The 24440-nt window shown below is 32.2% G+C and overlaps 1 protein-coding gene across 3 annotated transcripts; it reads right to left on the bottom strand.

Moving 5' to 3' along the window:
- Window positions 1–1219: 1219 nt before the first annotated feature.
- LOC148597714 (uncharacterized) lies at window positions 1220–23624 on the bottom strand. Of its 3 annotated transcripts, XM_088561038.1 has the most exons (16): window positions 23476–23624; window positions 21835–21894; window positions 21393–21632; window positions 20673–20745; window positions 19960–20129; window positions 17496–17660; window positions 16056–16174; window positions 14931–15105; window positions 13001–13168; window positions 12556–12684; window positions 11451–11576; window positions 7951–8124; window positions 7526–7713; window positions 5658–6376; window positions 3381–3514; window positions 1220–1383 (listed from the first exon to the last, which is right to left on the bottom strand). In XM_088561038.1, exons 1-16 carry the CDS (start codon window positions 23528–23530, stop codon window positions 1274–1276), a joined length of 2805 nt encoding a protein of 934 aa, XP_088417164.1. In that variant the 5' UTR covers window positions 23531–23624; the 3' UTR covers window positions 1220–1273. The 3 variants fall into 3 exon arrangements, 2 of the variants coding, with proteins under 2 accessions (XP_088417164.1, XP_088417165.1); XR_015918453.1 differs by lacking the exon at window positions 5658–6376; XM_088561039.1 differs by lacking the exon at window positions 21835–21894.
- Between the last annotated feature and the right edge of the window lie 816 nt (window positions 23625–24440).

Raw genomic sequence — 24440 nt, 5'->3', positions numbered from 1 at the left:
ACTAGGGTAACATTTCACGGACAAAAAACTTAGTCCCAAACCGTAATTTAACTCGTCATGTCACACAGAAAATAATTTATGAACGAGACTTAACCAAATTCAATAATAAAGTCTAAAATGAATTTGCTTTCGCCAGATTTCTCTGTTAAACAATATTGAAACCTGTAACAATGATATTGTTCTTATCTCTAGGGTTTGCATTTTCAATAATGCATGTACAGTTTGTAATAAACCAAATATAATTTCAAAATACCTTCAGAATAATATTTACACAAATATAAAGGCTGAAATAGGAAGATACTTTGGAGTACAAGTCTATCTATTTAAGAATCACGCAATATGTCAAAAGTCAAACCTTCTGAAACATTCATCATGTTCATGTGCACTGTAAATACCGACCGATGTTTGATTAAAGAAAGTCTTCTTTATGTGAATAGTAAAATACCATTGTCTAATTGAGGGTATTTCATTTTATTATTAACCTAGCACCCGTTGATTGCGACGGAAATGACACTTTAAGGTGGTGTTTATAATGTATCAATATATATTCTTCAGCATCCAATGCAACTTAAATGTGCGAAAAGTAAAACAAAAACAGTATAATTTCTTGTAGTATTATTTTATCCATTCAAGCACTAAGTTATTTATTATGATGCATCACTGGATCGGCAGTTAAATCATTTATTGTTTGTATTTTTAAACTGAACAAAAAGTCAAATAACTATAATGCTAATAATGTAGTATCTTGTACATTCGACCTCTAAGTAGAGCTTTGACTTAGAACCAGGTAGAAGCTTATGATTACCCCAAAATACCCTTTGATCTGAAATCCTTACGAAGACCTTATATAGACAGTTTTGAAATGAAAATGCAAATGAATGTTACTCACTGAAGATATTTGCATCTAAAATTTAGTAACGTTGTGCTACAGAAACATACGTAAACATTTCCCGCCAAAACTTTTACTTTATAATCAGTCAAAAAGTATTTCAAAATATATAGCAGTTCCAAAGAAACGAATATAAAAAGTTGTTTTTAGAGTTTAACAAATGTATTTGACCAATGGTATTGATTATCTGGAGATGTGATGAATCACCCACCATCTGGATTTTTGGACAGAACCATAGACTGAACTTCGTAAAAGATCGGTTTAGGCAAACATTTTAAGTAATTGATTTAGCCAATCTAGTTTCAAATTGTGAGACTATAAAACAAGACATTTTATTGCAAGTTTTTATTTTACAATGTTTGCAGAATTTACAGTACAAGATCACTAAGATGGACTCCGCATGTTTGAACTATATTCAGTCGGTTTTGGTCCTCTTATGGTGAACAGTTGGTCGACCTTAATATGTTCATCTTCCGTAGTAGGAACCCTAGAATCTTTACATAAAGAAGAGATAATTGAGACACTTTCTAAAAATCAGTTACCATCCAATATTCCATTTTATCGAGTGTATTAACTATATATTTATAATAAATGTAATGCATAATTAGTTAAACATACATTCGATTTGTAGAGACACAGATTAACGGCAACGAACCGGAAGTAAAATTAGTGAAAGTAAAAAACAAGCATCACCTATATTACCACGTACACATTATAGTTTGGAATTTTTTTCTGAACACCGTTTAATTGGCTAAAATTGCACACATTTTAATACAAATATTCAAATATGATACTTGCAATAACTGCAACTTACTAGAACCTTTCACATAAAAACACCCCATAGCACAACGACAGGCAAACAATCTTCTAGAGTCTAAGCAAATATTTTCATGTTATGTTTGTAACGCTATAAATACCCAAGAGTTAGAAGTTTGTAAAGGCTCTTGTATCTTAGAAAAAACACTTAATCTGCCAAATGTGTTTGATATATCACATAAGGAATGCCATTAGCTATTTAAAAATGCAGTATGCCAATATGTTCCTTTGCATACACAATTTATATCAAGGATATTTTCTTGAACAAAATTAACAAAAAAAAAAAAAGAAAATTAATAAACAAATACGCGATTCGACCGGGGAGTCATATATAGTTTATATATTAGCACAACACATCTGGTTTCAGCAGTAGTAAGATAGAAAAATTACACTTCGCTTGTGCATGTTTGAATTAATAGCTTAAAACGACCCTTAGCAACGACCTTGTCATTTTCTACTGCGACAGTTTGTAACAATAATACGAAGTCAAAACTGCATTTGACTAAATTTTCTTATTTTTTGTTTGGTTTACAGTTTTTGTTGTATCTATTTACGTTTACATCTACCTGCCAATTTTGTTATAATGCTGCTAATGAGATTTTACTTCTTTAAACACATGAACAGAAAACCAAAGTTATGTGATTGGTATTTTTCAATTACTTAATTTAAAATCCTTCAGAGGGACTGAACTGAAATTTTTATACGTAAGGACATATCCTCGTGTAATATTTTAAACGATCTCAGGTGAGTAAAATGGATTAATATATGTAGACATTTAAGTAAATGTCAACAATAAGCAGTATATTATGTTATCTATGTCTTTCCTGGAACCTCGTTATGTTTTAAAACTTTATTTGAAGGACAAATTCTTTTGTGATAATGAACTTGTGTAAAGATATTCCTTTACAAAAGACTTTTGTAAATGTTTCATTTAAAAATAAGCATGTTATATGCATGCACATTTAGTATTAGCATAACGTCTCGACAGCTGCAAGAACCTTAATCTTATGCAAGTACAAGTATATGTGTCAATTATGAGTCAATTATTTATCGGGTGATATATACATTACTTACGAGTCCTGGCATTATTTTGCTAATTCTTAGACATGAAATTCTCCGGAAGCCCATAAACTTTTGGGATATATTTTTTTTTTAAATATGACATCCGCGGCTCCTGATCTTAGATATAACTAAAGTAAGAGATGATTTATTCAGCGGAAACTCCTTATCAGCTGTCTTGCATTTATGTACTACATTGCAAGATAAATGGTCTTCATTATTATCGGAACGGGGAGAGAGAGTCTTCATACAAATCAGAATACGTTTATATTCAGTTTTGTTTTTGCGGAACTGATTCCAGAGACCAGGTTTTACAAATTTTTTTAGGAAATGAAATATTTGCTAAATAGTGGGTGAGATTCTTTGTCATCTTCTTTTTTATCATATACTTTAACAAAGGCCGATCCGATAGCATGAACAGACATTAAAATAGTGTAAAATTTAATAATTTATCTGTCATGTAAATACTCACAAGGGCTTAAATTGTTTTGAGGTGAGAATTGATGTTCTTTCATATTGCCTTATAAACAAATATTCAATTAAACGTACCAATCAGAGTTTCCAGAAAATGAAAAGTTAAGCGGAAATATCCTAACATTTTCTTTCATAAGCTTACCCATATTTGAAGTTAGGGTGCCTCGTTGGTTATGTCGTGAGATTGCATCACATATTTGATGATCTTTATTCGAGTTTGGTATTGATGGTAAAGTGACCGGTCTGACGGGTTGTGGATTTTGCACTGCTGGAGACCTGTTGAAGAATATAAAAAAATCGTACTGGAAAGGGATTGTGTGACATTTCAAGTATATTACTTAAATTCATTAGGAATCATACGTAAAAGAGCAACGCGTTAACCTAGTAACTTATTAACTGAAATACAGTAGTGCATGTAATATGGGTTAACCCCCCTTTCTATGGTATATATGGGGATGGTGTATGGGGAAGCTAAATTTTGAATGTAGAGTATGGTGCTTTGATTTTTCAAAATGCTTATTGATATGAAAAGTATTTTAAAATTAATTAAAATAACAGTTTCAATGTTAAAAGAAAATAAAAAAAATATAGAATTTAATTTGATATTGTAATAAGTGATTTAAAGATTATATGGGGGTGAGAACGTTTCTATAAGTCATAGAGAATTCTCTACCATAAATGCGTGAACAGAAAGTTCCTACCATTACAGGGCTGTATCAATGTTATTCAGAAGTAAGGACGCATATATATTCCATGTAAAACCTTTGCCTGCCGAATCACAATTTTTTTTAAAATTTAGAATAAATAACCGTATATCTGATATCGATTTCCTGATAAAAAAAAAACAAGAAAAAAATTTTCACCAACTTGATACCCCCATACCCTGAATTTAATAACAAGTACTTTTTTACCTCCATATTTATTTGGATCAAAATCTTAAATAAGAGTTGCACAATGGGCAGATGTAATAAAGATTCTGCGAAAGTTTCATTCAATTCAATTCAGCGGTATAGGAGGAGTAACGGAAAAGACATGCCCCCAAAGCCCCATATGCATAAATGATAAAGTCCAGGTTTTGCTATGTGAAATCCCCAAATTGATAAAGATAAAAAGTCTTCAAAAAGAGGTGTACAATGAGAACATGTTATACATATATTCAATGTATTGTTATAGGAGGAATAACGGATTAAAGATGGGTTCTTCCTGTATAACATGTGTAACGGAAGGAAGGAAGTACGGACGGAAGGATGGACATTCCTATCAGTGTATGCCACCACGTTGTAGGTATACAATCATGGGTAATCAATGCGGAGCCAAGATACGAAAATAAACTAATCAGGAAAACAGACACACACAACAAAGAATGGAAAGAACAAAAAAAAAACACATTCAAGAAATAAAATAAAAAGAGCAACCAAGGGAAAAAAGGAAAATAAAGCAAAAAACCCAATGAGTTAAAATGAAAGAAAAACAAACAAACCAACAACCAAACAATCAAACAAACGGCGGAACTGTTTGTTTTCAAGGGAATTTTTAGTGATTATAAATTTGCTAAAATCAATGATCAATACTTAGGCGTTTAGATTTACATTATATATTGTTTAAGATATTGGAAATTGCAACTTTGTATATAGACATCTGTTTCAATCATGCTGAATGTAATATCAGACTTGAACATAATACTTTAGTGAGCATAAACAACAAAGACATTCCAGGAGAACTTTAGACCCTCGTTTTTATTACCAATTATATTCACTTATCGATATGTTATTGAGATTTTTGTCGATGTACGTGCGATTGCAAAAGGAGGTTTATGGGACAAAAATTGATATATTTAACTTGAACAGCGCTTTCATCCTTCCGAGAGTCTATTTGAAGATATTCATCATCGTCCCATTACCCACGAGTGATGAAACCCATCTTTCATTTTGAAATGTATATACCAATGCAAAACCAAAAAAATTTAAAAGAGTGATGATAAAATCTGATAAAATCGTTCAGTTATACTGAAACATGTAACTAATTACACATACATATATAAATATGTTTTTTTATTGTTTGTATGTAATTAGTAACATGTTTCAGTTACTATATATATTTGTGACTGAATCATAATTTGCGTGATTCACAGACCAACATATACATAAAGCAATCATTTTCAGAAATTTCAAACTTTGTTTAGTGAGGAGATGTGTAATTCTGTTTAACCACGATTGGGTATGGTTTCATTCTGTTTGTTCCTCTGTATGTACATTTTGACTCTTTTATGTTGTCAGTTTTGTTTTTCTTGTGTAAAATGCGGTTTTTCGAGTTACACGTGTTGTTTTCTTCACATGATTGCCGGCATTCGATTGAATCTTTGGTATTACTACTTTTTCCTCTTTGATAGTTTTCAAATAATGTCAACATATGTACTTACTTAGAACGGCAGTATTTTATCACAAGAAAGATAGACATGCAGAGACAAGAAAACACAACTAGAGCCGCTATTTCATAGGACGCCATATTCATCTGATAATCATAGAAGGTCATCGGTTTTTCTGTCGTATATTCAACAGCAACGATTGTTGTTGCGGGAATAGTCACTGTAAAAGGGACCGTCGATGACCTTTGACCCGTATCTATGGCCTTTACGACGATGTTAAACGTACCTCCGTTAGGATAGTATGGTAAAAGATCAGCACTTACAAATATACTTCCGTTTTGTAAGATAGAAAAGACATTATTACTATTTTCCAATTCGTAGTAGAATATCCCATGATCACTTAAATCGTCATCTGTAGCATGTACACTGGAAATGATACTACCAACAACTTCCGTATATAGGACTGTTGCTGAAAGTGAAGAGACTGTGAACACGGGAGAAAATTCGTTCACGTATTCCACATGGATATCCACTATACATGTGTCAGTAAGTCCTCCGTGATCAGTCACGGTAACAGTGCACGTGAAGTCTGTCGGATTCGTTGGATTCTCAAGGTCATAATCTGCAGCAAAGGAAAACCTCCCTGTCGATGGATTTAATGAAACTCTAAAGTCGTTTGCACCACAGTCTCTTGTATAAGTAATTACATCACTTACTGACGCAATATCCGGGTCATCAACGTTATAAATAATCGCTGGAAACGTAGCTCCTGACTAAAAGATACATCAACAAACAACTTCAATAGGAATGCAGTAAAATATCGCACTCAACTCGATGTAGGAACAAAGTATTCACGTACACCTGAAGTCAGTAGATTATATTTGCTGTAGATAATTCACACTTATTGACTATGTATAAATCTAGAATGATGCGTTTTGATTTGAACAACCAGTTCTACTGGGTCTGCTCTGTTTTTGAAACTAAGTAATTTTCCTGTATCTCAAATCTGCTATATATCATTTCCGTTTTGATGAAAAATAAGTCTCAATTCGGCAGGAAACTATTGGAACTTACGTTATACAGTATTAATCGGTGTGCGTGAGCATCCAACTTATGGACAGTAAATGTTTTTCAATTGACTGGTCCCAAGTTCTTAAGAACCCATTATTTCGAAACAAATTGATCCAATAGTATAAAAACTGTCATGTTTTAGCCGTGTGAGATATGGATTAAAAAGTATCCTTGATTAATTGATCCAACAATGGCGGTATAAGATTATGGTGTATGAACAAAAAAGTTCACGCGTTGTCATGTACTCTAAAGACCGTGTATACTTTTAAATCTTTATAAAAAGCTTCAACTGAGACGGGAAATATTTTGAAAATGAATTATATAGTAATACATGTACCTATGTACCAGGTAATGCGTGCGAAACTTTGTAACAGTTAACTTGTTTTCATTGACTATTCCCAAGTTGGTTATATCGAATAATTTGTAAAAAAGATTACAATTGACCCAATAGTATATAAAACTGCTATCTACAGTAGTGTCAAGACATGTGTTTTGCTTTTAAATCCTAAGAAATGACGGTTATACGTGTATGTTGTATCAAGAAATAGAATACGTTCTTGATTTGCACTTTAGTTCTGTTTGTATGTAACGTTTTGATGGGGAGTTCACTCGCATTGTTGTCATAGATATGTTTATATGTTCATAGAATTTTTGTCGATTATGAATTATATATAACTACCTATTTATTTCAGATTAATTTGTTGCATGACAAATACACGTGTCAATGTCGTAATATTTAAAGTCTTACAAACATTTTAATCTACAGAGGTTATGTTGAATATCGAATTCATTCTAAATGCTTCTAATAATTCCATAAACTCAATTTCAAATTCAAACATGTTTGTACTTACCACCCCCTCATCCCTTATAGTTTTATAGTACGTTTGTCCAAGCACGGGAGTCTCGTTTTGGTTGAGAATATTGATTGTAAACGTCTTCCTACTGTACCATTTGCCATCAGACACTGTGACGTAGACTGTAAAGCTGTGATCGTTTATTACGTCATAATCAATATGCGCTGATGTTGTCAGTATGCCACCTGTCAAAAATTGTGTTGTATATGTTTATCAGCAGAAAAAAAGATAAATCTCATCAACATAAGTAAGGTAAAACATATTTGCATTTTTACATATTTCAAAAAACAATTGTCTGTCCAAATGTTAGTTCAAATAATATTGTCTAGATGAACATAAATACATGGTTGTAGGTGTTCAATTAAACTACAACGTTTTGTGACATGAAAATATTTAAATATTAACAATGTTATTACACTTACTTGTGGAGTTAAGTGAAAATAGTTTTCTACCGTAGGAAGGATTGTACTGCGCATAGTATTCAACTGGATCCGTGTCAACAGCGTTAACTTGAAAAACGGAAGTACCAACAGCCTCGTTTTCATTCACATTAAAGGAAACAACAGTGTTCGTTATCGTTGGCTCTACATTTATGTCTACAACGATACATATTCAAAATTAACAAATATAAGCTAGAAAACAAGAAGCAAAGTAATAACACCACTCCCCCAGTAAACAAATTCGAAACCCTATTAATGATTAAATGCATTCGAACGGAAAAAAATAAGAGAATAACATCATGTGATACAAAATTGTGAAAGTTTCATCAAATTCCGTTTAGCAGTTTCGGAGGAGTTGTAGAATCAAAGATGTTTCCCAATAAGTCTAGCCAATGATGAAGTCAATATTTTGCACCAGGAAAACCAAAATAATTATTTAGATAAGAAGAAACAATGAGAAGTTCACACTGGCATATTCTAGCACAAATGTATGAAAATTTCATTATATTAAAGTAAGCGGTTTCAGAGGAGTTGTGGATTAGATCTGGGATCGGAAAAACACCATACTCACAATAAGACGTTCGTTATATGAGGGGTATAATACTTACAGTTGTGAATTATTTGTCAGCCGTATTACAATGTGCATTTTGTTCATGAGAAAATGTCACATTATTGATTAATGCAGACAACCGTTTTGCTTCTACAATTTTCAATGGTGCATTGTTCCTGATTTTTGGAATACACAAAAAGTTGAGTTATCTCCCTTTTTTAAGGGAAATATATGTTGAGTAAGCGATTTAACAATATATCAAAAAGTACAACTTCTTGTTTCTTGTTTTTAGTGTGATCTCAAGAGGTTCTACAATGTGAAAAATAGGGAATAAAGCCTCAGTGTTTGAAGTATTTTGAAATTTTTAAATCTGAAAATATTGAAGCGGGTATATTAAGGAGTTTTCTTGGACATCTGGCTGACGTCTGATCACGCACACAATACGTAACGATTTAAGTTGGATTATTTTTTTCCCTAAGTAACCAAAATTACAAACTGATCGCAAATTTGTAAATTGATACTAGTAAATGTCTGTTTATATAATCTTCTTTTGATAGTTTTAATCAAATTGTACTTCATTTAAACAAATACTTTCTAGCAAGGGATGCAAATATTGTTTTTTTTTAATAATTTTCAATGACATGTCAAATTGTTCCACCCGTGTGGCCATACGCGTGGCTTTTTAAAAGACTGACCAGATATATTATTGCATAAAAAGGTAGGTATGCTAATTTGAATTTTATAGTCTTTACAGAAATATTTCCCAACTCCATGCTTCAAACCCATAGGCAGCAGGGTTAACCTTACTTATGATTGATATCACTTTGGTGTCAATATGGAATCTCTAGTATAGAATATTACCGAACTTCAACAGTTTTCAACTGAGAGTGACAAGTAATTTGACTTTTTATTTGTGAATAAATATAACCTGGAACTTAGATGCATGAATCAATTTTGATTTCAAAGAAATGTTTACAAAGAGTAGTCAAGGGAACCAAGGTTATAGTGGTAATCGAAAGAATGTAATCCAGGGACAAAGATCAGACATGGAAAACAGACATACACGACAAAGAACATAAAGTAACTAAAATCATACAAACAAAGTAACAAAAGCAAATGAGCAACAAAATTTTCAGAAGGAAGCATTTACTTGCTAAAATTCATGTGTACATTATACATTGAAACATTGAAATTGGATGAATTAATGAAATACAAGTAGTTATGTGTTCATTGGAAAGTGTATTTGAAAAACAAAATTGTCGAATTGTGTTTGAAAGGCATTCCAATGACTGGATGATGGTGTTGGTGGAATCATATCATATAGGACAGGTACAGTAATCAATGTGATTAAGATAACTTTCTGTTATTGTGATAACACTTAATATTGTTTTGCATACATAATTATTTTGAAAAACAATGTTACAAAAACATAACTCATATATATATATTACAATCTTAATCTGAACAATAATAAAAAAAACTTGGAAAATTTTAAGAAGCATGATTCTTCCTGTTAATCATACACGTGTTAACTATGAACATTAACACAGACCTTGAAGTATGTTAATAGCCATATCATATAAATGAAAATCATTGATCTGTTCCATGAATACACATGTACATGTATAAACACTTAGCTCTTACATCTTAAAACATATATTCATTTAGTGATGTACAGACATATATTATGCTAAATTGAGCTTATCATGTCCCCTCTTAAAAACACTGTTATATACATGTATTCCTTGAATGCTGATACTTCATTTGGTACTATAGTGAAGTGTGTGTGAGGTGGGTAATGTCAAAATTTGAATTAAGTATTTTATTTTGTATGGAGCAAAGCACCACAATGTTGTCTCTTCTTAGCTGACAAATTGTACATCAGCTTAAAATATCTATGATGATACCTCATTTTCCTTATAAAACAAATACTTCAGAGAGTTCAAATTGTACATGTACACTAATGCAATGTCTTAAACATATAAAATTAACACCAAATGCTACGCCGCTACATACTAAGTTATCTAAAAAATATTCTGTATTCATTTATGCAGATTTCGGAGAATGACAAGTCATAACAAATTATTAATGAAAGGAAATATTGCCAAGATATTATTAGATATGGGATATTTTATAAGATACCATACAGAGGAAGGAGGGGGTAACCATGTTTTGTTCAGCAGAAAAAAACACAAGTAATTAACTTTTCTGCTAATTATATTATAAATTACTACAATATTCAATGAAAAATGTTTTTATTTTTCAAAAAACAAGAAACTTAAACCGTAGTCTGCTATCGCAACTAAATCAATTATTCACACGTCACACGTCACAGAGGTCGCCAGTGCGACTGTTTCAATGTCGTCGCTAAGTGAAAAAATATATAGTTTAGAAAATGCAAAAGTGCAATGGCATGCTCTATTACGATTTACCTAATTTACACTTCATTTCATTTAACATGAAAATGGTGCGGGAAGTTATATATCGGTAGCGGTTGTTTTAATATTCGCTGAAATACAAAGAAACGAAAAAATATCTTATGTAAAGAAAGTTACGAGGCATTTTAAAACTTCCATGTAGATTTTGTAGACTTCCCGCAACCTTTTTTGAAAAATATACATATTCATTGAACTACCATTAAAATTTGGATACACAATTTTGTAATCCTTTGTCATTGTCTCCCACATTTTAACATTTTGTTGATCTTTTTGTGTTTGGAATGTTTTATTTCATGAACACGTATACTTCAAATATGAAAATCGACGATATTTCACGAATTAAGATCGAGTCTAAAAGTAGCTCGTTTTTGTTGATGAAAATATGACATTTCTCCTTAAATTTGTTTACCAACTAATAATAAATTTATCGATTTCCTTAAAGAATTATGTCTACTCCCAATAATTGTTAGATCATTAATTCTGTTTTAACTCACTTGTAATGGTAACAGCGACAGTCATTGAATCAGTTTCTCCTGAGACCGTATCTGTTACTGTGGCAGTTAGACTGTAACTGGCAGAATATCCACGTATCATATTGCTCGTTAGCATTATTCTTCCAGCTGAATGAAAAAGTGTTTATATTGTACAATTGTAATTATATTCTCCATAAATTGAAAGTCTTGAAACTGAAGAATATTTCAATCTTAACTCCTTGATGAACTAAAGCATACCCATACTTTTATATATATGGGTATATATATATATATATATATATTAAATGTTTCTAACGAAATCGTTATTATATAGCCGCCTATTGCAATAACTTGACAATGGGCAACTATTGACTTTTTTGCGTAAACTGATTTTACCGTTGTACATTTAATTTCGAATTTTCATGAGTTGTCCTTTCAACCCGTGATTAATTTGTTATCAGTATTGTATATTTTAGTATGTTTCAACTTCAATTGTTCCACTTGAGTAATCAAAATGCATCAAATCAACATTATATTTTTGGATTATTTTCTGTCATAAACAGTCTATAAAACTGTGCCCTATTTCCGACCCCTGTATCAACCAATGCTTAACTTAGTATCAAACCAATGTACAGAAGTGGTGCGGATTGTAAATAAACACGTTGCGTTAAAGTAAATTAACATTGATAAAAACAGATAATGTGTGAAGTAAAAATGCATGAAGACTTTTACTACCATTCATAATACTGTTTTTGTTATGTTTTGTTTTGCTTTATTTTGTGTTTTGTTGTTGTTGTTGTTGTTGTTGTTTTCTTTGTTTTTTTTTATAAGTAAATACATCGTTATTGTCATTGTATGTCCATTTACAAAGTACAACTGTTATTATTTGCATTTGTGATGATGGAGTTCGCATGTTTAGTATTTTTCTTTTTTTATACATGTATTAATATTAAGATTTACATATATGAGATTGTCGAATCTCTTTTTGACACTTAAAAATGTTTTAAGTTTAACGATTGTTTCCTATATGGTTCGGTAAGAATTCGTAAATCACATTTCCTACATCTCATTTTGTTAAAACCTGCAACGTTTATATAATAATGTGTGGACGTTTTATTGTTTTTACCATCTGTTATTGAAAATGGCCCACCACCAGCCAAGCTCATTGTTAGAGGATCATCCTCTGGATCACTGGCTACAACTGTGTATACATCACTTCCGACCCACTCTGTTTCAGCATCGACCGTAACTGTAGCTACAAAGGGCATATACCGACATCAAACTAAGAAAATGGAAGCCAATAAAACAACACATTTAGAACTTAATCTCAATGGAAACCCACCAGAAGAGTTCTGAGCCCCCCTTAAAAAATAAATAAACAAACAAACAAACAAACAAAATCAAACAAGTAAACAAAGAATGAAAAGGAACCGTAAAAATTGTCGTAAGAAGTAATGTAATAACATAAAACGCATTGTGAAATCATTATTTACGATCAAACTGTTTATTTATTTATGACATTTGGGGGATAAATAATCTTATATGTTTTGCAAGTTTTTGTTTTATTTTACCTGTAGATAAAGCCATAGATGGACCATTATTCGGTGCAACGGAAACAGAGAAACTTCCGCTAACACTCGCTGGCGAAGTTCCAGATGCTTCAGCACATTGTATATTGAGAGTATAACTCGATGGTCCGCCATGTAACTCTGGCCAATCTTGTAGGTAAATTGAATATCCTGAAATTATATTACTAAGCAATGCAAGACTGACACTAACATTAAAAAACTGCAACAAGTGACCTAAAAGCGTATTATATGATAAAAGTCTAAAAAACAAGGCAGCAAGTCATTGCAAGTCGGTTTTAATCGAATAAAAAAAACGACTGAAGATTCAAAACATAAAGTTGCCTATAACATAGCAGGGTTATGTTGCTACAAGATTGAAGTCATCACTACAAAAGTTTTATGGTCGTCATTATGAACTCGTGAATCGTTATGGTATATCCATCTGCGCCATGAAAAGTGACTTGTGCAACGTGTCATAGTTTTCCTTTCCTCTTTCGTCTATACCCGGCCTTGACGTTTTATGAGCAACTCGGCGGGTGTTTCTAGAAAAACAGAGGACGCTTACCCTACCTGTGCCAAGTTTTTAGTGGAGTCCGAGTTGCTCGTTTGCTTTTGTTACTTTGTTTGTATGATTTTAGTTACTCTATGTTCTTTTTGTGTATGTCTATTTTCCATGTCTGGTCTTTGTCTATGGATTACATTCTTTTGATTACCGCTATAACCTTGGTTCCCTTGATTACTCGTAAACATCATCAACAAGACATGGTATGGGTTTTCGATGACGTATTCGAATCCCAATCACTTCCAATATCAATCAACCCTAGATTTGACTCTCGGAGATAATAAAGAATATCATAGAGGCAGAATGAAAGACGTCTGCCTGTCTTATTACAAAGGCTTACGATGACGCAAACTCCACGAAGCGGAAGACGTTCGTTCAATCTTTTACTGACCGCTTCAGACAGTCCTATTGAAATTCTCGGACACTTTTCAAATAACATGTTGTATGACAATCGGATAACATCGCGTAAAATCATTTCATATTTCCCGACTTTGCAAGATTCTTGAATTTTCTGAGGGGTTGGACTGCAACGTCTGGTGTGAATTTCGAACGTCAGACGCTGTTTTGGAGCTTGACGATGACGAACTAGGAAATTATCAGAAATGTCCCTCATTATTTCCGCAAATACGATACAATGTAACATACCTGGATAGAGAACGTTGGTCTGTCTTAAAACATTATGACAACTAAAAACGATGAATTATAGCTTAATTACAGACGTCGGCGTGCCTGTATCATTACAATGGGATATGATGACCGACTAAAACGATGAGATATTCCTTTTTTATAGGACATTGGCATATTATAGGAATATGATGAACAACTTAAAACAATGATACATATCTTAATAAACGACTTAAGTAGCTGTCTTTTTAAGAATCATGCAAAATATGAAAAATGTGATACACCCGAAAACAGGCTACATATTTTTATTTTTGTAATTAAGTTGTTCTTAGCTGGAGTGCTACTTAAAACAATAAGATATGTCTTTTTAAAAGCATTGGCTTGTTTCGTACCTAATGAACCAATAAAACGATGAAACACGACATTATAAAGGACGTTGGCTCGTCTCATAACATTGGGACATTATGACCAACTAAAAACGAAGAAACATACCTTAATAAACGACATTGGTCTGCCTGTATCATTACAAAGGGATATGATGACCAACTTAAAACGATGTGATATTCCTTTTATAAAAGACATTGGCCTGTGTCATAACATAGGGATATGATGACCAACTAAAAAACGATGAAACATACCATAATCAAGGATGTTGGCCTGTATCATTACAATGTGATACAATGACCAAATAAGTAAATTTAGTTATATCGTTCACGGATTGAAGAAGTTATAAACAATTCAAAAAACCTGGATGAAGGACGTCGGCCTGTCTTATGACAAAGGGGAATGAAGACGAACTGGTAAAATAACAATAATATCCGTCCTGGTTTTCAGTAATCAGAACATCTGTCAGATTCTTCTCTAGGTAATCGTCTACCGATATTGTTGCCGATGTCTCCGACAATCCATCGTATATTATGGCCTGGAAGAAAGTATCAAATCAAGCAATAAACAGAATATGGTAGTGTAAATTTCGGTATTATCAAATGAAATGTCATTTTTCGCACGAAACGAGTAAATCCTGGATGGCAATGAATCAAATTGGTAGGCAGACTAAACAAATTGTATATTTAAAATACACATTACGGTATGCTGTACACGTTTTTTCCAAAGAGTAACCTCACATAAGAAACATTTGAAACAAATACAATGAATGTTTGTTATCTAAAACGACACCAAACATAAAAAAGATTGATCGATTATAATTACTGTTACATACTTTGCTTTTTAATATCGAAGATTGGGTCACTTCGTGTTTTGCAATTCTAGCGTATACATGTAAACAGAAACATGTGTTTATCACTCATTGTGCAAGTGACAGCAACCCCACTTAATAAATGCATATATATTCGAGGAAGTATATCGTACACATAAAGAGTAAAAGATAATGTGTTTATGGATGGAGATCTAGGATAAGGGGCATAACTCCTGATATCAGTGATATGTTTGTATCATATTTAATTTCAGCAAAGTCGTTCAAGCTTTCATTTAAAACATAATGAAATCAATCCATGTTACTTTGATGCTTACATGAGATTAATACAAAATGCTAAATACAAACATTTTAATGATTTGAGAAAGTTGTGTGCCTTACCTTCGGTCTGCCTTCTTAAGGTTTAGTATGTTGGAAATATTGTTTTGTCAATAGGTACTAATGCTTCTGACAAAATATAACAATACTTATATCAGATTGAACACAGTATTGCGGTTCGGCACCTCATGGATTTCATTCGATCATTTTAGTTTTCAGTTGAAATATCACGCAGAATTTCAGTTTGGAATTCAGAGTAATGATTTGACTTAAGCGCAATAACCACAAACATTCTCCGGATAAATGCTTCAGATTTGGTAATTGTACTGTTTTATACTTACTACATTGGTGACAGTGACTGTTATAACAGTCGTAGCTGTTCTGTAGCAGGAGTCAGTTATCATAGGTGTAATTGAATATGATCCCTCTGGTATGTTGGACTGAGATGTTTTCACTTGTCCTGTGGGGAAATGTATACATTCGTCTTTTATTTTCTAATTAAATCCTTAGTTGGAAATTTTACACTGGTCTTTCTTGTTTTTGATTGAGATCCTGTAGTTTGTATTATGATATTTTCTAACTACTCAATGCATTTGTTTGCATTGCTGAACGTCGGGGTAATCACCCCTTTGAGCTTAGTAATATGTATTTCTTGTGCATTATGGAATACAAAAACAATATGCACAGTTTAAATCAACATGATTGCATTGTTAATATTATTAAGTATTTGTGATCATTTATTAATATAATGGTCATGAAGATCTTCTCCACCTTTTAAAATGTTTTGCCCCAGCACCATTAAAGTTTAACAAAAGAAAAACTCTAGTTTTAGAGTATTGTTAAATTCCATGGTAACACCAATCAAAGTCTTTGAAACTGATGTCGTCACAAACAGTTTGTAATTTTCTCAGACTTATGGTTTTTCTTATGTTGTACATTTTTTTTTACAGTGATCTTCTTCCAGCACCATTAAGTTGTAATAACAATCTTTAGACATCTTAGTGTTTATACTTAGTCTCATTTGTAAGGGGTTCTTGCTATATTTGTAGTTTGTTTTCGTTGTTTTATTTTGTTTTTGGTTTGCAAGAGTAGTTCCCTGTGTTTTGTGTTTTTTCTTCGTCTTTTGACATTTGGATTTTCCTGCTTTGTTTCGTTCATTCCAGAAATGCACAGGACGCTTACCCTACCGGTACCTGGCCCATGCACCTACTTTTAGTGGAGTTCGAGTTTCTCATTTACTTTTGCTATTTTGTATGTAATACTGTGGTTATTGTATGTTATGTTATTTGTTGTTTGTGGCAGTTATCCGTATCTCGCTTTGCGTTCTCTTGATTTCCGCTATAATCGTGGTTTCCTTGGTTACTCTTTCATGAATAGTAGTTATTTGTACTTTCTTTACTACGACTTGTTTTCTTCCGTGATTGAGATTGTAGCGGTCAATTTGTTTAGATTGAATGGTAATCCCAAATTTTGTCAAAAAGATGAATGTCAGATTTTCTCAAAAATACAAATTTGAATACAGAAAGTACTATACTTATTTGAAAATGTATACTGGAAAAGCATTGTATGTTCCTTGGTTTTTTCTATACCATGAATCACCTCTTCCAGCGTCGTCTGATTTTAAGATGGACTGGTACTTGGAAAATTGTGTTTTTTCCCAAATTTACTGTTAATTACATAGCGTCTTTTGTAGATGATTCATTTGAATTGATAATCCTCTGTAACAACCAGTTTTGTTTATGTCTTACATTTTTTTTATCTCGGTCACACTGTATACTCACCGTTGTCTGCGTCAATGTACAAGTAAGGACTGTTGTTGTCATATGTTGAGAAAACAATGGTGTCCCCGGGGTCATCGTTAAAGGTCAAGGTCAGTATATTCTTGTCAGAAGCTGTCTCTTCAGTAATGGAAACAAGTGAAGCCGAAGTGAATTGTGGTGGAAGATCTGGAGGAATATGATATCAATATAAGATATTTAAAAAAAATAGAACAGTGATTTAACCAGTGTCTAAACCATTAGGTGTTTGGTTTTCTTTATTTTTGATGAGATTATAAACAAAATCAAACATAATAAAGTAAATAACATACAAATATCAACTATTTTGTTTTTTGGTACCAATTTTCTTGTTTTTCGTGGGATAATAAACCGCAAAATTTGGTTCTAACGTAAAGGATATTTTATGACTTATTTCAAATTCCTTTGCATGTAAGACTTACATGTATTATATCCATTAATTCAAAAACTGACTTTTATTAACTTTGATGAAGAAAACGTTTTTCTTTTTTTCTATTTTTTTATAAAAAAAAAAAAAACCCAAAAAAAAATAAATAAATAACAGCATATTTAATGTTACAATAACAAAGTTAGTAAGTTAAAGATTAATCAAGGGAGCCAAGGTAAAAGCGGTAATCAACAGAATGTAATCCAGGGACAAAAAAAAAACAGATATGGAAAACAGACATACACAACAAAAAACAAAAGTAATTAAAATCATAAATACAAAGTCACAAAAGCAAATGAGCAACTCAGACTCCACTAAAACCTGGGAGCATGGACCTGGTGCACCGGTATGCTAAGCGTCCTCTGTTTTTTTCTAAAAACACCCGCCGAGTTGCTGACAAAAAGTCAAGTCCGGGGTAGACAAACGAAGAAAAGAAAATTATGACACGTTATACAAATCAATTTTCATGGAGCAGATTGATACACCATAACGATCCACGAGTTCATGATGACGACCATAAAACTAATGTAGTGATGACTTCAATCTTGTAGCAACATAACCCTGCTCCAGAAGCCTATTTGATAGAGTTCTAGCGCGATACAAAAAGTCTGCGTAGTTTGGGCAAGCTCTGCCATAACGTATGAGTTGTGATATGAACACTCCATACGCAGGAGCCGAAGGGATGTTGCCACAGATGAAAGGAAAGTTGACAATTCTGAATGAAAATTCATCACGTTTGTCGTAAAGTTTGGTCAATAGTTTTCCTTTACCATCAATTTCTAAGTGTATGTCAAGATATGAGGCTGACTTCACAGTGTCTGTAGTATCTTTTATCTCAAGTTCATTTGGGTAGATGCAATGTATCAAATCCCGAAATTAGGATTGTTTAAAGATAATATGTCATCTGTATTGCGGAAACTGAGATTGAAGGATCTAGCCAAACGATATTCTTTCTTTCTGATCAGATCAGCTATAAAGTCAGCCTCATAAGAGTGAAGGAATAGGTCAGTAATAAAGGAGCACAATCTGTTCCTAATGGAATGCCGATCGTTTGTTGAAAAACACGTCCACCACATTGGACAAATATTTTGTAGATTAAAAATTTCAGCATTTTGTAAACATCTTCCTCTGTATATTTGGAAGATGATTTGGAATTATTTCTTACAGAGTATCTCTACCAAGAACTATATATTTGTATCTAGGTGTACCATTTTTTTTTTTTTTTTTTTGGGGGGGGGGAAACAACGATGTATAATGTTTTGAAGTCGGGATTTTAACCGAGTATGGGGAATAAAAGTATACAGTGTTGAAAAATCATAGGTTTTAATGCCATTATATTCACATAATAGTCTTGAACTGATTGTCTCCAAAAGATCTTTCGAATTTTTCATTGATTAATACCACTACGGGAGTAACAAGTGTTGTGGTAGGACTGCAGACCCTCTTTGACAGTTGTGAGTATAGAAGTTTTGAAAGAGGTTTGGTGGTACATTTTGCAGATCCAGCTATGAAACTTTGTTTGTATGGATTCTTGTGAAGTTTAGGAATCCAGTACATAGACTGGAAATCACAATCATCGTCCTTGGTAGAGAGGCCAAAAGAGGATAGCACAGATTTATGGTTTTCCACAATCTCTTCTTTGGAGAGAGTGGTAGCAGTATAGGTCTTATCACTGCTTTTATTTTCTACGTCTACCTCTGATAATAAACATTGGATATAAAACAGACAAAAACAATGTTGTTTTGGGCTTTGTCTGCTGGTACGACAGCATATTTGTCATGTATTGTAGACAATGTTTTTGCTACATCGGGGTCTTTGAAAACGACGACGAGTTTAAACATATGATGACGTTACACATTGAAAGTCGAAGTATTTTCTACTAATTCATTTAAAATTCACAAATCACTTGTTTAGATTGTTTTTGTTTTGTTTTGTATTTGATATTTTTTATTTTGTTTTGTTTTGTTCGTGCGGGGTTTGGTTAAGACAAATTTCACTGTGGTTGTGTCTAATATAACTTACTTTCAGACAATATTGCATTTATTGCAAATTTCATTTCTGATCCGACTACTCGTTCAGAACTCCAGTCATGTATACTTCCGATAATGACGTCCGTGATAGTTGTGGAAACCCTGTTAGTGGCAGGATATCCAGAAGATGTTTTATGCATTACTAAATTGGTAGCGGCATACCTATTAATGCACAAATCAATTCATTCACGTTTACATACATGATAATAACAAAAATGTAGAAAATAGTATCGTATCCAATAAAAGGACCAATATCTTGATGTATGTTCTGATTACACCAAATCCAGGGCAGTAACTTAAGAGAAGCAGTAAGAGAAAAATATACTTGATTTTTCGTTTGATATCAAAAGTCTAATGCATTCTTAACCTACTAATTCGGAGAAGCTGCCATTTATTACATTCTCACTGAAAATTGCTCATTGTTCCCTGTGTTACAATCTAGTCTGAACTATATTGACTTCCAAATAATGGGTCATTTAGGGGTATTTTTTTTAATTTAGAATGTAGCTTAAGATGGGGTTTTTATATAACAAGCATTTTTATTTTGCTGTCCATTGGTCAATTTTGTTTGTTTTTCACTTTATTGAACAATTTGGATATACGAAGCCAACTGTTGTTTGCCTTATGTTTTTGCTGCAGTTGTTAAGGCTAAGTGTATTTATCCCTGAGTCATTTTGAATATTTGCATTATCGAAATTTACATACCATCCTATCATATCGCCATGTCTCACATAAATTCTGTCTGTGCTAGCAACAACAACTGAGTCCAATCCACCAGCTAAAGCAGTAAAGATAAATAAAGGAAGAAGATATGCATATAAAATATTATTACTTTCAACTTTGATCTTGACACAATCACGTGAAATATCTCAACGAGAGCGAGAGCACAAGTGGAGATATTCCACATTATTTTGTCAGGATCAAAATTGAAAGTAATTAATTATTTTGGTTATCGGTAATATAAATATTGTATTTTAGATCAATTTAATGTACTTTTAGTTTTTGGACTTATTGAACAAGCACAAACTGTTGATGCGTGACGTCATTTCTGATTACTCTCAATGTTTTGACGGATTTCTTTTCAAATATCTTGTTCTGTACAAAAAAAAACAAACGAAATACAAAGGATAGAAAAAAATGTCAACAGGATAAAAAGAAAACAGGTTACAGATGGAAAACTTTTTAACAAATCTTGTAACCATTTTTTTTTTAATATTTTGTAGCGTTTTTATGTTTTATTAATAAGATTTGCAATGAAATGAAGTAAACAGAAAAGCCAAAAATCATATTTCCAATTTACTGAATGACGACGGCACATTCAGAGACGCTCCAAAATAATTTGATAAGTTTATTATTATAAAGATATGAAAACAAATTTTCAATATACAGCAACAGTTTAAAAAAGTTAATAAAATAGTGACTTACTTGCTGTTAGTTCATTTTTACCAATTAGAGTGTACGAATTAGTGCCTGTTCTACGCCAAAGTTGTAACTTAACAGTCCCAGTTGCGCTTGTAAAAACGTCCCAGCGACTAATATATCCACAACATGTGACCTGATATATTCCATCCTCTAAAAGATACCCGACTCCAGAAGTGTCTGTGTTGAAAGCATACGACGACGGAGTACCAACACCTATTGTTTGTCCAGAGCAATGTGAAAAGGCTAAAAAGAATAGATTTAAACAACAAACGAAGTTATAAATATTGTTCAGTTTTACATTTATTTTCAAATCATTATTATCTGAGTTAGTGTTGCGGTAAATCTCTTACTTTTCATCACACCACATATCAAAAAGCGTCATATTGAATATAATTAAGATTCATTAGATCATGCAGATAATGTCCTGGATACATATGATTCTTACCCATAGCTCTTTTGGGTGTGTAATCTGAATATACGAGTACTGCTTCTGTTCCATAAGATTCTTTAAAAAAAAACACCTGGGATCATCAGTGACATCTTTCGCAATTTTATTGGCTGAGCTGAGCGTATTTTACATTATAATATCTATTTACATTTATACGCTCTAATATGCAAACGCTAGAAAATTTGTTCTAGTATACAGCGCTTATATGGGTTATAATTCCCACTCTCTCTATTTCCAACTGCCCCAACCAAACACCTTTTGCCGAATCGCCTTTTCCCACAACTTCATTACCACTTTCTGTCCATAATGAATTTCCCGATCCTCTATGCTCAATGTCTCACACCCTATGCATATTCACCATCGCCAAATACGTAATATATCTGGGTCTTGCATATTTATAAATTAATTCATTTTATAAATTTATGGAAAACAATTTTAAATTGATGATAAGAATTATAATGAGATAATCATGAATATGTGATAAACTATTACATACTTCCCATCGCTTTTGTACAATGCCTCATTCACTATTGCCCGATACCCAATTCATCATTGCTCTATATCGTTTATAATATGAACCCTACCCAAGACGGGTATTGTAATATCTTTTTATTCTAGTATATTTTTGCGAATTAGTAATCATATTAATAATCTTTCTCGTTCAGCACGAACATATTTGTTTACCACAATTAAGTGTGTATTTCAATTTTGTAAAAGAGAACTACATAATGAAAACTTTGTTATAACAAATAATTGTATTAAATTTTATCCATACTTAGAATACAGTTGAGTTGAAGTTGAAATATATGATAAAATGAAAACGACATGTCCAAATATGTATTTCAAGCCGTGTCAACCCTCGATCTCCATTTACCCGTTGGTCTTGTAATGTAATTCAGATTATAACATGTTATATTCACTTAGAGTTAGTTAGAAACTTCTCGACTAATACAGAGAATGTGTTTAGGAAATATCACATGCTAGATTTTGGTTGACTTTCATTTTTTTGCTTTTGTAGCAGCACTAACTTCTTCCATGATAAAACATTGAAGTTAGTGTTGATTAAATACAGTTTGTTCGCAAACGTTATAAGAGAAATGAATCTAAGGAGATGGCAAGGTCACCAACCCAGTAGTCAGACTTGTCTGACCCCGAATAATATCATATTTTATCTACCCTATTTACGAAATCTTTTTTTTAAAGTATTCAAAATTTAAAAATAAGTAAAACACCGGGGCTTCATCCCTTGTATTACATATAGTAGAACCTCTCGGTGATGGCTTCCGACAGTGTTGGTTATGAATACTTCTTGTATACAATTGATATTTTGATTAGGATTTTCCTACATATTTAATTTTAATGTTAATCATTGAGACACGTGTACACTGTACACCACATCAAAATTAACAATATAAAAAATGTTTTTTTTTTTTTATTTATAAACTATGTGCAAATTGACTTTTATCTTGAATTTGATTTGTTTTTATTTTCTCCAAAAAATATGGGATCTATGAGAATTAATTTGATTGGCCAGTCTTTAGACCAAAATTTCTTGTAAATGTAAAATAAATTGAATGGTGTTGAAGGAAGGGACATTGAACATTGCAATAATGTTTACAAATATAATATAAAACTCACCGTCTGAGTATTTCATAAATGCAAGAACTGCAAAGCATCCATATTTGAATAGCATTACTGATAATGTTTTTTGTATTTTAAATTAATAAATTGAATACAATAAAAAGAGAACAAAAACTACAGCATTTAGACAAACATTGCTGTTTATATGTATAGAAACTTTTAAATAACTTATAATTATTGTGTTGTCTAAGGTGATAACACAATAATTGTAGCATAACACATTTGTATTCGAAATCGCTAGCGATGAACAAAATGTATTGTTAAAGCGACTTTGATCACGAGCGGATCACTAAACACAGTTTTAAATAACGTTCCTTTTGAGTTTAAGTAGCAGGTAATCGAATATTTAGTTATTTACATTTGTATAGATTTTGAGAGTAAAATATGTGTAAATATAATTTTCTGTGCTTAAGTATTTAACAGACATTTTCTTTCTAATTTTGACATTAATGGAGAAGATACAAAGTTATGGCAAGTGGGGATAATCAAAATGGCGTGCGTTACATATTTCGTATGTTTAAGATTTTGTAAGACTCAGACAAAATTAGAAAAATCAGAAAAAAAACACCATTTGATAATTTGATTTCATTCAAGGATGAACTACATGTATCGATGTGAAATGACCATTTTTGATCTCTGGTCACTGGATTTGATCAAACTTTGTGAAAAGAATGTTAGAGAAATAAGGATGTTGACACAGTTAATATATACGCTTGAAATATTCATTTGCAATGCATTGAAAGGAAATGATAGCGAGCACCGCGAAGCGGTCTGAGCTCTACCGTTATCACGTGTACGTTCTAAATTTCCCTTAAGGTTCCTCAATATACTAACAAAAAAGTTATGTCCCGGAAATAACAAAAAGTGACTGTCCTTACGGCGAAAATTCATCATTTCCTTCAATCAAACAAATAAAAAAAATATAGGTTAAGGTTTCGTTTAAGTAAAAATAAATTCATTTT

The sequence above is a fragment of the Perna viridis genome, chromosome 14 (genome assembly GCF_037379345.1).
Source record: "Perna viridis isolate PV_CMFRI_1.1 ecotype Kerala chromosome 14, ASM3737934v1, whole genome shotgun sequence".
Taxonomy (NCBI): Eukaryota; Metazoa; Mollusca; class Bivalvia; order Mytilida; family Mytilidae; genus Perna; species Perna viridis.
This window is presented reverse-complemented; position numbering and strand designations above follow the sequence as displayed.